Source organism: Macaca nemestrina, chromosome 3 (assembly GCF_043159975.1).
Source record: "Macaca nemestrina isolate mMacNem1 chromosome 3, mMacNem.hap1, whole genome shotgun sequence".
Lineage (NCBI taxonomy): Eukaryota > Metazoa > Chordata > Mammalia > Primates > Cercopithecidae > Macaca > Macaca nemestrina.
In genome coordinates, this window is record NC_092127.1 from 115,701,678 (window position 1) to 115,715,340 (window position 13,663).

General features: G+C 46.1%; 1 protein-coding gene and 1 non-coding gene across 3 annotated transcripts; one reads left to right on the plus strand and one right to left on the minus strand.

The window, feature by feature from the left end:
* Positions 1–4,442: 4,442 nt before the first annotated feature.
* LOC105499569 (endogenous retrovirus group MER34 member 1, envelope) lies at positions 4,443–12,605 on the minus strand. Of its 2 annotated transcripts, none has more exons than XM_071093346.1 (3): positions 12,523–12,605; positions 11,861–12,000; positions 4,443–6,872 (listed from the first exon to the last, which is right to left on the minus strand). In XM_071093346.1, the coding sequence occupies exon 3, from the start codon at positions 6,436–6,438 to the stop codon at positions 4,747–4,749; it is 1,692 nt and encodes a 563-aa protein (XP_070949447.1). In that variant the 5' UTR covers positions 6,439–6,872; positions 11,861–12,000; positions 12,523–12,605; the 3' UTR covers positions 4,443–4,746. The 2 variants fall into 2 exon arrangements, with proteins under 2 accessions (XP_070949447.1, XP_070949446.1); XM_071093345.1 differs by lacking the exon at positions 12,523–12,605 and adding an exon at positions 12,274–12,409.
* On the plus strand, positions 9,041–9,164 carry LOC112424619 (small nucleolar RNA SNORA26). The gene has a single exon (XR_003015405.1). It is a non-coding gene; the product is annotated as a small nucleolar RNA SNORA26 (small nucleolar RNA).
* Positions 12,606–13,663: the final 1,058 nt, after the last annotated feature.

The following is a 13,663-nucleotide window of genomic DNA, read 5'->3' on the forward strand; positions in this document are numbered from 1 at the left end:
ATCTGTAAAATGGGACACAAAAGCACAATAACAGAATAGGAAGCTTTAAAAATCAAGTATGACCAAAAAATTGATCCATCTCCACTTCCATCCTGAACATGGTGTGTCTTGCTTTAACTTCTGAAATAGCTCCTACTCGAATAGGTTTCTCTGCTTTTACCCTTGCCTTCCTAAAAGTCCGTGCTCCACATAGAAAGCCGGGTAATCGTTTTTAAAGAACTTAATAAGACAGGGGGTCAAGTCTCACACTTAATATTCTCCATTGCCTTCCCAGTGCACTAAAATCCAAATCCCTACCCATGGTTCATAAGGTTTCACATGACCACTCACCTTATGCCAGCCTACTTCAGCCATTGATGGGTCCTGTGCTGGGTCCCAACTGAGTCTTTGTACCAGCTGTTTCTTTCTTTTTCATTCTTCTTTTTTTTTTTTTTTTTTTTTTTTTGAGATTGAGTCTCACTCTTGTTGCCCAGGCTGGAGTGCAATGGTGCAATCTCGGCTTACCGCAACCCTCACCTCCCCGGTTCAAGCGATTCTCCTGCCTTAGCCTCCCGACTAGCTGGGATTACGGGCAGACACCGCCACGCCTGGCTAATTTTTTGTATTTTTAGTAGATACGGGGTTTCTCCATGTTGGTCAGGCTGGTCTCGAACTCCTGACTTCAGGTGATCTGCCCACCTGGGCCTCCCAAAGTGCTAGGATTACAGGTGTGAGCTACTGCGTCCGGTCACGTTTTTTTTTTTTTTTTCCTCAGGATGGAGTTTCGCTCTTTCCCCCGGGCTGGAGTGAAATGGCGACCTCAGCTCATTCCAACCTCCGCCGCACGGGTTGACGCGATTCTCCTGCCTCAGCCCCCTGAGTAGCTGGGATTATAGGTGCCCACCACCATGCCTGGCTAATTTTTTTGTATTTTTAGTAGAGATGGGGTTTTGCCATGTTGGCCAGACTGGTCTCGAACTCCTGACCTCAGGTCATCCACCCCCACTTGGCCTCCCAAAGTGCTGGGATTACAGGCGTGAGCCACCATGCCTGACCTCTACCAGCAGTCTTTTGTCTGGAATGCTCTTCACAATCCCCCATCTTTACAAGACAGGATTCTTCACATGCTTTAGATTCCAGCCTATATAGTTCTTTCTCTGAGAAGCTTTATCTGAGCCCTCAGTTTAAAGTAATAAAAACAAAACAAAACAAAGACTAGAGGCTGGATGTGGTGGCTCACACCTGTAATCCTAGCACTTTGGGAGGCCGAAGCAGGTGGATCACTCAAGCCCACAAGTTGAAGACTAGACTAGACTGGACAACATGGTGAAACCCCGTCTCTACCCACAAAAATACAAAAATTAGCTGGGCATGGTGGTGCACATCTGTAGTCCCAGCTACTTGGGAGGCTGAGGTGGGAAGATTGCTTGAGCCCAGGAGGCAGACGTCAGAGTGAGCCAGGGTTGCCACTGCACTCCAGACTGGGTGACAATGTGAGACCATGCCTAAAAACAACAACAAACCTAAAACAAAACCAAATGTATTTCTGTATGTAAAGTGTTAGAAACACTTTACATACAAAACTCAAAATATTCTCACAGGAACCCCATGAGAGAGATTCTATTATCATTTCCATCTTATAGCAAGAAAACTGAATCCCAGTAAAGTTGGGTAAAAATCTCAATATACAGCAAGAAAGTAGCTTGTAAGTGCCTTTATTTAATTGCTGTGCTCTGCTGCCTGTACAAGTAGCCTTCCTTCTACTCTCAATCATATCACTGTTTTTATTTTCACTATGGCACTTTTAAAAGTGTGATTTTTAAAATTTGTGACTTGTTTCTACTGATAGAATGTCTGTCTTGTTCACTGCTATATGTCCAATACCTAGAACAATGACTAGCAAATTGGAAATACTTAATACTCCCTCCCCCCCCCTCTCTCTCTCTATATATACACACACACACACACACATATATATATACATATAGTGTGTGTGTTTTTGTTAGATGGAGTTACACTCTTGTTGCCCAGGCTGGAGTGCAATGGCACAATCTCAGCTCACTGCAACCTCCTCCTCCCAGGTTCAAGCAATTCTCTCACCACAGCCTCCCGAGTAGTTGGGATTACAGGCACCCACCACCACACCCAGCTGATTTTTGTGTTTTTAGTAGACCTGGGGTTTCACAAATACCCAATGCTGAAAGTTGCATTATCTTTTAATGGCTTTTCTAGTTTCAATGCATATTGCATAACAAGCACAGGAAGTCCTATATCTTTCAGTCTTTCTCTTGTGTCCTGTATTGCTGAAGTTTTTACCTTCTCTTGTGTGTGTGTGTGTGTGTGTGTGTGTGTGTGTGTGTGTGTGTGTGTGTGTGTGTGTGTTTTGAGACAGAGTTTCGCTCTTGTTGCCTAGGCTGGAGTGCAATGGTGTGATCTCGGCTCACTGCAATCTCTGCCTCTTGGGTTCAAGTGATTCTCTTGCCTCAGCCTCCTGAGTAGCCGGGATTACAGGCATGCACCACCACGTCTGGCTAATTTTGTATTTTTTTTTTTTTTTTAGTAGAGATGGGGTTTCTCCACATTGGTTAGGCTGGTCTCAAACTCCCGACCTCAGGTGATCCACCTGCCTTGGCCTCCCAAAGTGCTGGCATTACAGGCATGAGCCACTGCACCCAGCCTACCTTCTTTTGATATCAACATTACTATGAACAATAAACCCATCTATAAGGGCTCTATTATTCCAGAGTATGAGTTTTCTTTTCTTTTTGAGACAGGAGCTCACCCCATCACCCAGGCTGGAGTGCAGTGGCACAATCTTGGCTCACAGCAGCCTAGACCTCCCAGCCTCACATGATCCTCCCACCTCAGCCTCCTGGGTAGCTGGGACTGTAGGCACGTGCCACCATACCTGGCTAATTTTTTGTAGAAACAGGGTTTCGCCATGTTGCCCAGACTGATCTCCAATTCCTGGGCTCAAGCGATCCACCTGCCTCAGCCTTGCAAAGTGCTGGAATTATAGGCATGAGCCACCACACCCAGTCTGTGCTTTTTTTTTTTTTTTTTTTTGCCACAGAATCTCACTCTGTTGCCAGGCTGGAATACAGTGGCATGATCTCGGCTCACTGCAACCTCCACTTCCTGGATTCAAGCGATCCTCCTGCCTCAGCCTCCTGAGTGGCTGGGACTACAGGTGACTGCCACCATGCCCAGCTAATTTTTGTATTTTTAGTAGAGATGGGGTTTCACCATGTTGGCCAGGATGGTCTTGATTTCTTGACCTCATGATCTGCCCACCTTGGCCTCCCAAAGTGCTGGGATTACAGGCGTGAGCCACTGTGCCTGGCCATCTGTGTTTTCTTAATGTAACTTGAAATGATTATTCTGTTAATAAATTATCTGCTATATTCATAAATGTTTATATGCAACCTTAAAAAGGTGAGAATCTCACTGTCCATTCCTCTTACATGTAATTGCTTTCATTTGTGAATGGCTTTTCCTTTGTTTTATTTGCAAATACATACACATATACATATCATTTCCCCTTTTTAAAAATAAAAAATAACATACTAGGCTGGGCACGGTGACTCATGCCTGTAATCCCAGCACTTTGGGAGGCTGAGGTGGGCGGATCATGAGGTGAGGAGATTGAGATCATCCTGGCTAACACGGTGAAACCCGTCTCTACTAAAAACACAAAAAATTAGCTGGGTGTGGTGGCGGGCGCCTGTAGTCCCAGCTACTCGGGAGGCTGAGGCAGAAGAATGGCATGAACCCAGGAGGCAGAGGTTGCAGTGACCTGAGATCAAGCCACTGCACTCCAGCATGGGCGAAAGGGCCAGACTCTGTCTCAAAACAACAACAACAACAACAAAAAAACATACTACGTACCCTGTTCTGCATCTTGCTATTTTTCAGTAATGGCATAATCTTTAGCAAGATATCTACCCTTTGAGTTGATTCATCTGTAAAATATGAACACTGTGAGGATTAACTAGAAAGATGCATGTAAGGAACTCACCAGAGGACTGGGCAGAGTGAAGCATTTGATATAATAGATGCCACCTCAACACTCCCTACATCCTACTTCCACCTGCAGTCCATGTCGTAAGATGGCTAAAATGCATATCAGACTAACATTCCATTAGACCACTAAAATGCCCATGGGAAGTCAGGAAAGCTCAGATCATACCAGCCTAAATTATTTGTGGCGCTCTCTCTAAAGTAAGTTTTCAGTCGATTCTGATGACTAACCAATATTTATATTCTTTGAGACAAATTTGACATAGTCTTGTATATGTGTACATTGGATTCTTCTACGACTTCAACCAAAATCAAGGGAACAAAATTCTCTTATCTATTCAAACACACTCTTTCATCTATCGAGAAGTCTACAAAGTGCTGTTGGGAGAAACTTTCCTGCTCCCAACTGAGTTCCAGTGTTTGGGGGCTTGCAAATTAACAGATTAATAGAAAACACGTTTATTATACATGCATGCAAGAACACTATACAGAGTAGCTCTCTGAACAGCAAGGGGTAAGGGTTTACAGATCAGCTTAATGGTATGTGTCTTAAGGCTTCAGAGTGAAACTATGAAAAGTTCTGATAAGGCTTATTTACAATACCTTGGGAGATCCTAGTGCTAAGTGCCCTTATAAGAGGAACACTCGGAGGAGGGTTTTGGCAGCTGAATTCTCAGTAAGGCCTGCTTTACTCATCAAAGTTTAGCTAAGGCTTTTTTTCTGCAGCTGCTGTTTGTTCAGATATTCTCAAAGTAGACTTGTGTCATACCGATGGGTTGTTAGTTCCTTCATTGCCCTATTTGAAACTTGACATGAAGTTTCATTGACAAGGAGCTGTGCTGATTGCTGTGGAGATAAGGCTGGGTTCAGAGGTTGGGAGTTAAGGGATCTGCGAGATTTGCGAAAGACACGAACATAGATTAGAACAAAGATGAATAAGCAGAAAAGAACAATTAAAAGCACATAGCCCCATGATCTGAACCAGTCTCCCACTTTTGCAAATAGGCCTTCCCAATCAAAAAACGGTCCATTCTTCAGGTTCTCGGATATTTCATATAGATGTTGTATATCAGACATTATTGCTTCCGAATTATTTATATAGAGGCAACACTGTTTGCCAACAGTTCTACAAGCCGTTTGTCGTTGAGTGGTTGGTATATCCAAGACATGATCCTTTTGGGATGCAGAGGCTAAACTGCTAACTTTTGATTGGTGTGCTTCCAAGGTCTGCTTAGTGGCACTGATTTCCTGTTCCATTGCTTTGGAAATGTTTAGAATTGCCTTTTCCAAATCATAAGTTCCCAAACTTGGAAAAAGGGCCCTTATTGTTGAATTGTCCTTGGGGTTGCAATACGGAGGTGGATTGTCTGTGTCTCGTTGGGTGCATCTATGTGGTGTTACTTTATGAATGAAGGATCTCAGGTTTGTAATTTGGCTAGCATTTAAGGTGAGGTATCTGGTGAGGGAAGGTACCAGATACCCAAGTCCACATCGTCCAGACCATTTAGGTGGAAACCCTTTGTACACCCCATTGCCGCATAAAAAAAAGAGGCCAGAGTTGTTCACAGACAAGGTCAGATTGGAACCTGTGAGCCACCAGGTGGGGGTCTGGTGTCCATCATGACCTTTGTCATTAGTTATGTTGGCATCTGCACATCTCCATTTCCCATGTGCCTCTGTCAGGCCATAAGAGCAAAATAGGTTGCGAAATAGCTGGTACAGAAGGCCTTTGGTTTGGTTTTGGCAGCTATAAAGACAGGTGCCATTACCTGACCAGGTCAATCCAGAATTTCGATCTACCCATTTGTAGTCTTGGGTATTGGGTAGACCAATCAAGGGAACAGCTGAGCTGTTCCAGGTCTGGTTAGTGCAACCTGCAAACCAGGAACATTGTCTAGTGCCTAGGCAAACACTTGTATCATCATAATCATTCCTGGATTCTTCTGTAACATCTATAGAGGGCATGAAAGTGCCATCTGTAAAATCAAACCATAGTATTTGATTACAGTATTGTTTAGGTATATTACCTAGGAAGGGTCCAGTGCCATTTTTATTTTCTACACAAAGAGAAAAGTTTCCCTCCAATAACCTTACTTGAGCGATGGATAGACCTTGAGCTTCCATGGAGGCTTCCCAGTGCTGAGTCACTTTACCATAGGAGGAAGTAGAGTGATTCTGTACTTCTGCTTGTGGATACCACACCTTTTCATACATCCATTGTCCAGAATGGGTCCACCAGGTGCTTGCACTGGCAGGAACAAAAACTAGTTCGGGTTGTTCTGCATTATCTAGATGCTCACATAGCCAGCAATTAGACTGATTAGTCAAGATAGATAGTGTTTTGAAAACTGGTGCAAGCAGGTGTTGAGCTTGTACTAGAATTGTCAAAAAAGCAGTAAGGGTTAATTGAAGCAGGGCATAGTTTGAAAGGGAGACCATAGTGGAGGAACAGAGGGAAAACAGGCTAGGTTAAGACAAGCAAACTCCAGACAACGGAGATTCAATGAAAGGGGAGAGTTTTGTTTAAATTTCTAAGACAGAGAATTTTCCAGGTTAGGGAGGGAAGATGTTTCAGCTAGTTGGAGATGGAGACAAAGTTCTTGGTCTGAGATACTGAGTAAAGCTGTCTACTTCATCTGCTCATGGAGCCTGTGAGTAGGTGCTGAAATTCCTCAATTTGAGGTAACCCATAGGCATGACCTTACAGTTGTCATGGGATGATCTTGATCTAGCTTGCTGTGGCTTGTACAAATTCAGGAATTTTATTTTGATGGCTGTGTAGGTGGGTAGCACTACTTCATAAGGTCTCTTCTTTTTCCAGGGAGGTTACAATACATCTTTTCTTCTAAAAACGTTGAGATATACTTGATCACCTGGTTGAAAAGATGGCAGGGTCTGTTAGAGAAAGTCACAGATTTTTACCTGTTGAAAATATGCTCCAAGTATACTAATTATTGTATATAATTAATCATAGTTTTGAATTGTTCACTGAAGTCCCCACAATGCTCATTCGATCTATGAAAGTTTTAGAGATGCCAGTAGGCACAGAGTAGCCAAAAACTATTTCAAAAGCAGTCAGTCCTCCTATTTGGAGTATTCGACCTTTTTTGTTTGTTTCTTATTTTTTGTAGAGATGGGGTCTCACTTTGTTGCCCAGGCTGGTCTTGAACCCCTGGCCTCAACTGATCATCCTGTCTCAGCCTCCCAAAGTGTTGGAATTACAGCCACTGTACCTGGCCAGTATTCCAGATCTTTATAAGGACCAAGGATAATGCTTCTGGCTGTCTGAGTCCAGTTTATTGACAGACTTTTTCCTAGAGTTCATTTTATGTTTAGATTTTTACGTTCTACTTGCCTTGAGGATTGAGGATAGTAGGGGGTATAAAATTTTAATGAATATCCAAGAGTTTTTTGCAAGAAAATGATTTAATTCTGCTGTAAAGTGAGTTCCTTTATCTGATTCAATTCATAAAGGAATGCCAAAACAAGAAATAATCTCAGTTGTTAGTTTCTTTTCCACTGTTATGGCCTTAGCACATCTAGTTGGATAGCACAGTCCATCCATTAAACATGCAGTGAGAACAGTCTAAGGCTGGAGACAAATCTATAAAGTCCGTTTAGAGTACCATAAAAGGCAATGTGGGTCTCGGAAGACTCTTTGCAGTATGCTTACCATACTCCAGAGTCTTGGTGAGATTTACGAGTACTGCACTGGGAAATAATTTGATCAGAAATGCTATGGATGCCAAGAGCCAACTGTCTTTTGGCTCTTTTGATCATCCTATTCACGTATATGTAAATATCTTAAAATTTTCTGTATACTAATTATGTTCTGACGTTTAGAAAACCTTTCCAGCTGAGGGCTGGGCACGGTGGGACACACCTGTAATCCGAGCACTTTGGGAGGCTGAGCCGGATGGATCACTTGAGGCCAGGAGTTCAAGAACAGCCTGGCCAACATGGAGGAACCTCACCTCTACTAAAAATACAAAAATTAGCTGGTCATGGTGGTGTGCGCCTGTGGTCCTAGCTACTTGGGAGACTGAGGGAGGAAAATTGCTTGAACTCGGGAGGCGGAGATTCCAGTGACCCAAGATCGCGCCACTGCACTCCAGCCTGGGTGACAGAGTGAGACTCTGTCTAAAAAACAAAACTCAAAACAAACAAAACACCTTTCCAGCTGAGGAGAGACTACCTTTCTTGGGGGCTAGCCAATTCTCAGAGATAACAAGGGGCCAACCAGGAGCATGTCTTTGATATACAAACTAATTCAGAGCCATACCTCCTCTATCGGGCCCTTACACACATGTAAGCAATTATCTGTCTGTCTTAATCATCCCAGGGCCACGTGCTATGCAACTAGGGGACAACCTCTACAGTTTGAAATCCATTGAAATGATTCAAACTAACCAATCCTAAGCTGTTCACCCTGCCCTGTCTCTTCTTTCCCATGGAGGTTAACACACATCCCTGGCCTTGAGTGGAATGAAATGACCCAGGCCACAAGCATATGACCAGTGGGACTGGAGGGTTCCTTGATGCGTCTGTCACCAAGGCCCGAATCTGGCTATCTTAATAGAAAGGCAATTGACACTCATGGGCTCACTTAGCAAAACAGCTGCTTCTAATGGGGATTGCAGACTTCAAGAAACTGAGATGCAGCCGGGCACAGTGGCTCACGCCTGTAATCCCAGCAATTTGGGAGGCCAAGGTGGGCGGATCACCTGAGGTCGGGAGTTCGAGACCAGCCTGACCAACATGGAGAAATTCCATCTCTACTAAAAATACAAAATTAGCCAGCTGTGGTGGCACATGCAATCCCAGCTACTCAGGAAGCTAAGGCAGGAGAATTGCGTGAACCTGGGAGATGTAGTGAGCCGAGATTAGGCATTGCACTGCAGCCTGGGCAAAAAGATGGAAACTCCATCTCAAAAAAGAAACTGAGATGCATGAGCTGTGGACCAGGGAGCACTGCAGGGAGTAGTAGCAAACCCTGTAAAAAAAAAAAAAAAAAAAAAAAAATCTTAAATCACCCTTTCTTGTGCCACTTTTAAGGTTAACACAGTGCTTTAAGCAGAAGGGTAAAGTAAGTCTCCATAAAACCCAGAGAAGAGAATGTGAAGCTCCTCTTTGGAGGAGCTGGACTCCTGTCTGGAGTCACAGCTGAACAATTTCCTTACAGTTTAAGCACCTTTGTGATATTTTTACATATCACATATGATGCATTTAAACTTAACCCTAGCTTTGACAGTGCATTAAAACCAAGTGTTGGTATTTGACACTGTAGGCAGTAATGGTCCAGCGAAATAGTGTAAAGACTGCTTTCACCTGAGAACATCTGAAGACTGGCTGACTCTGGTCACGCCTCCCAGAACCAGATTTCAATGGGTATGGACATTTGAACTGTTACCTACTTAGGCCATGGAATGTCTCAGGTTACTCAAACTCAGCCACAAATGCCTTGCATCACTTGCGTTCATCCTGATCTCAAAGGCAGGTGTGCACACTTACCAGCTGGCTATTGCTACCAATGGATTCCCAGTTGTGCTGCCTTTGCCTAACCTCTACGTGCTCTCCCAGGCACAACCACAGAAACCTTCACTGAGATACTGAAATTAGCATTATCCACCCCACACACCTGTTTTTATTTACTCAGTTTTGACAAGCTTTTCCATGTTTATTGCTGTGAAAACAATGAGATAGCTCTGGGTATTCTAGGACAACTTTCTTCCTCTCAGGTAAGTTCCATAGCATATATATATTTTTTTCTTTTCCCTCGGAGACAGGGTCGCACTCTGTTGCCCAAGCTGGAATGCAGTGGTGCAAGCATGGCTCCCTGCAGCCTTGAACGCCTGGGCTCAAGGGATCCTCCCACCTCAGCCTCCCCTGTAGCTGGGACTACAGGCATGCACTACCATACCTGGCTTTTTTTTTTTTTTTTTTTTTAATTATTTTTAATAGAGACAAGGTCTGGCCATGTGGCCCAGGGTGGTCTCAAACTTCTAAGTTCAGGGTGGTCTCAGACTTCTAAGTTCTAGCACTTTGGCATCCCAAAGTGCTAGTATTACAGGTGTGAACCACCACGCCTGGCCTCATAGCATATTTTTCACATCAGTTGGATCCCGTGGCATCAGGCATGCTCCTATGTCCACGTAGTGACCTCAGTTGCCACCCTAATTGACAAAGCCATTAACCTTACAATAGGTTCTCTTATTTACCTTTGTTTCCCATTCTGTGTCAACTCTTACAATTCCATAAAAGAGTGCCTTTCTACTTGACAGACCAACCCTTCCTCATCCTGCAACTCTGTAATGCTCTAAACCTGTACCTCTCCCTGGTGGAGAACCCCACTCCACATACACATGATTACAGCCACAGAGTTGGCTTCTAACCCCCAAGAAGACCTCTTAAGACACTCCCTTGAGTCATCCACACTTACGCTGGGCCAGGCGTGGTGGCTCACACCTGTAATCCCAACACTTTGGGGGGCCAAGGCCGGCAGATCACCTGAGGTCGGGAGTTTGAGACCAGCCTGGCCAACATGGTGAAACCCCATCTCTACTAAAAAATACAAAAATTAGCCAGCATGGTGGTTCGTGCTTGTCTTCCCAGCTACTCGGGGGATCACCTGAACTCAGGAGGTGGAGGTTGCAGTGAGCTGAGATAGTACCACTGCCCTGCAGCCTGGGCAACAGAGCAAGGCTTTGTCTTAAACAAACAAACAAACAAAAAACAGACTTACTCTGTTCTGTGACAGCTCTTATAAACAAACTTTTCAGAAAGATAATAACTGGCTATGACATAGTGAGCTTGTACACTGGCGAAAGAGAAAACATACACTACTTACACTGACTAGATATACCCTGGGACTCTGCCATGTCCTTGGCAGTTTGAAAGCCCCATAGATGATGATGATGATTATTTGAGATGGAATTATTATTCTTACTATTATTAATTGAGATGGAATCTGTTCTTACTGTTGCTCAGGCTGGAGTGCAGTGGTGCCATCTCCGCTCACTGCAACCTCTGCTTCCCGTGTTCAATCTATTCTCCTGCCTCAGCCTCCCGAGTAGCTGAAATTACAGGCATGCACCACCACGCCTGGCTAATTTTTGTATTTTTAGTAGAGATGGGGTTTCACCATGTTGGCCAGACGGTTCTCGAATTCCTGACCTCAAGCGATCCGCCCGCCTCGGCCTCCCAAAGTGCTGAGATTACGGGAGTGAGCCACTGCGCCCTACTCCCCACAGATTCTCGACCCCAGCAGATACTCCCATCACCAATGGGCATATAATTGCTATCCGATTACAGCTATTTATTTTCCTATATAAATTGTTATTATTCATTGCGCAACACTTAGGAAACTGATAGAGTATCTTTATGGAATGGTAGGACTCAGAAAACTGCTAAATGGGCAGACAAAAATGGACTCCTTGTCTCTCCTCCACCCAGCTTGCGACCCTACCCTTATCTCTTACTCATGTTTATTGTCGGGCAAATGCCCCACAACCTAAAAAAGACATGGCTACCAAAGAGGGCCAAGCAATTATGCTATGGATGAGACATGGGACCAAATGGACTTCTTTAGCTAGTGTGCTCACAAAGGGCAGACATAGGAGAGGCTCAAGAAAAAATAAAGCATTATACTTACAAGACCTAAAGACAGGAACCATGCCAGCCATACAGGGAAAGACACCAGGATGGTCGGTAGGCAGTAGACCACCGTGAGGTAAAGGTTTGGAACACAGCCTCTATTGCCTTCCTGTTAAGCGAGCCGGATTCAGACACCAGGAACCCTCCGGTCCCACTGGCCAGGTGCTCGGGGCTGGGTAATTTCCTCCGCTCAAGGCTGGGTACATACCTGCGCTTAGAACTGAGGCTGCCGCACCTCCGCAGACGTAGAAGACGAATTCTTGGAGCCCAGGGTCTGCCGGGGTTGGGTTCCTGCCGCCGCGCGCGCTACCCGCCCAAAACTCGCTACAAAGTAGCGGCGCGTCTGCCCTGGGGAGGCAAAGCGCAAACTTGTTACCGCGCCGGGACCTGCCCCGGGATCCTCCCAGCTGCTCCGCAGGACGCAGCGCCTGTGCGTCCCGCGGCCCTGGGACTGGCACGGCCTTCCGCCCCCTGGGCCGCCGAGGGCTGCTCTACCCCTCCGTTCTGGCCGCGGGGAGCAGAGGAGCTTGGGGCGGGCAAAGCTCGAGGGGACACTGGGAGAGCCTAGCCCCTGCCTGGGAGCACTCCCAGCCAGAGTCCAAAGGGCAGAGACGCACTCACAGCGCAACTCCTCGGGACAAACTGGCCGACGATCCCCGCCCGGCCAGAAGACCAAGAAGAAGGCGCGCGGCGGGAACTGACGGGAGCGGGGACGCACGAGGACCGGGAAGATCCCGGGCTGGGGCGGGGCGGGGCGGGGCTGGGCACCGCAGGGCGGACTGCCGGATTCAGGCACCAGGAACCCACTAGTCCAACAGGCCAGGTGCTCCGGGCTGGGTAATTTCCTCCCGCTCAAGACTAGTAACATACCTGCGCTTTGGGCGTAGGGAAGACTCCGGGCGGGACGGGATGGGGCGGGGCGGGGCTGGGAGGGGCCGCGGGGCCTGCAGCCAATCCCAGGAAACTTCGGGACGAGGGCAGGACCCGGGCTGGACCGGCCCGGCCGTTGGTCACCGGTGTCCTCGGCCTGCCTAGGTCTGGATCCTGCACGCCGGGTGAGAGACAAGGCCACCCTGCATGAAGCATCCTTCGAACCTCAGGCATCCTGGGCAGGAGAATCGGCTTCTTCAGGCACCCTGCTGGGCCTTGGCCCTCTTCGATCTGGTTACCTTAACCCCTCGGTTTCTCCCCTGGGAAGCCTTGGCGATTACCCTCTCCTCCCCTTGGCGCCTAGGCTCTCAGTCACGCGACCGCCTAGAGCCCTGAGCTGTTATTTATGCCGCGTTTTTACTCACTTAAGTATTCAGCACGGGTTCATCAGGTGTGTACTCTGTGCCAGGCAATCTTCTAATCCTTAAATGGAAGAAACAAAGGACTCCCTTGGACTGACATTTTTAATGGAGAATAAAAAATCAACACGAAATATAAAAATATTAAGGTTATAAGAGCTAAGGGAAAAAACATGTGTTAAAACTTGAAAATACAAAAATAGCAAATCATCTTTCCTGTGGACAAATGAAACCCCTCTTTGATTCTAAGAAACAAAGAAACAAAACCCATCATGACTGGTGTTCTGTAGTCTTTGGAAAATACGTTTTACTGTAGAAATGACTAAATACGATGAAAGACTCTTTACCACAAGTAGTGGCTGGTTGGCACCTCCACACCTGAGTAGCATCCTATTTTGGTTCATGTATGATAAAGCAGAAGAGACCTAAAGGGACAAGGGCCAGCAGGCGAGGTGGCTCATGCCTGTAATCCCAGCACTTGGGGAGGCCGAAGTGGGCAGATCACCTGAGGTCAAGAGTTCGAAACCAGTCTGACCAACATGGAGAAACCCTGTCTATACTAAAAATACAAAATTTGCCGGGCGTGGTGGCGCATGCCTGTAACGCCAGCTACTCGGGAGGCTGAGGCAGGAGAATCGCTTGAGGCAGAGGTTGCCGTGACCTGAGACTTCGCTATTGCAGTCCAGCCTGGGCAACAAGAGAGAAACTCTGTCTCAAAAAAA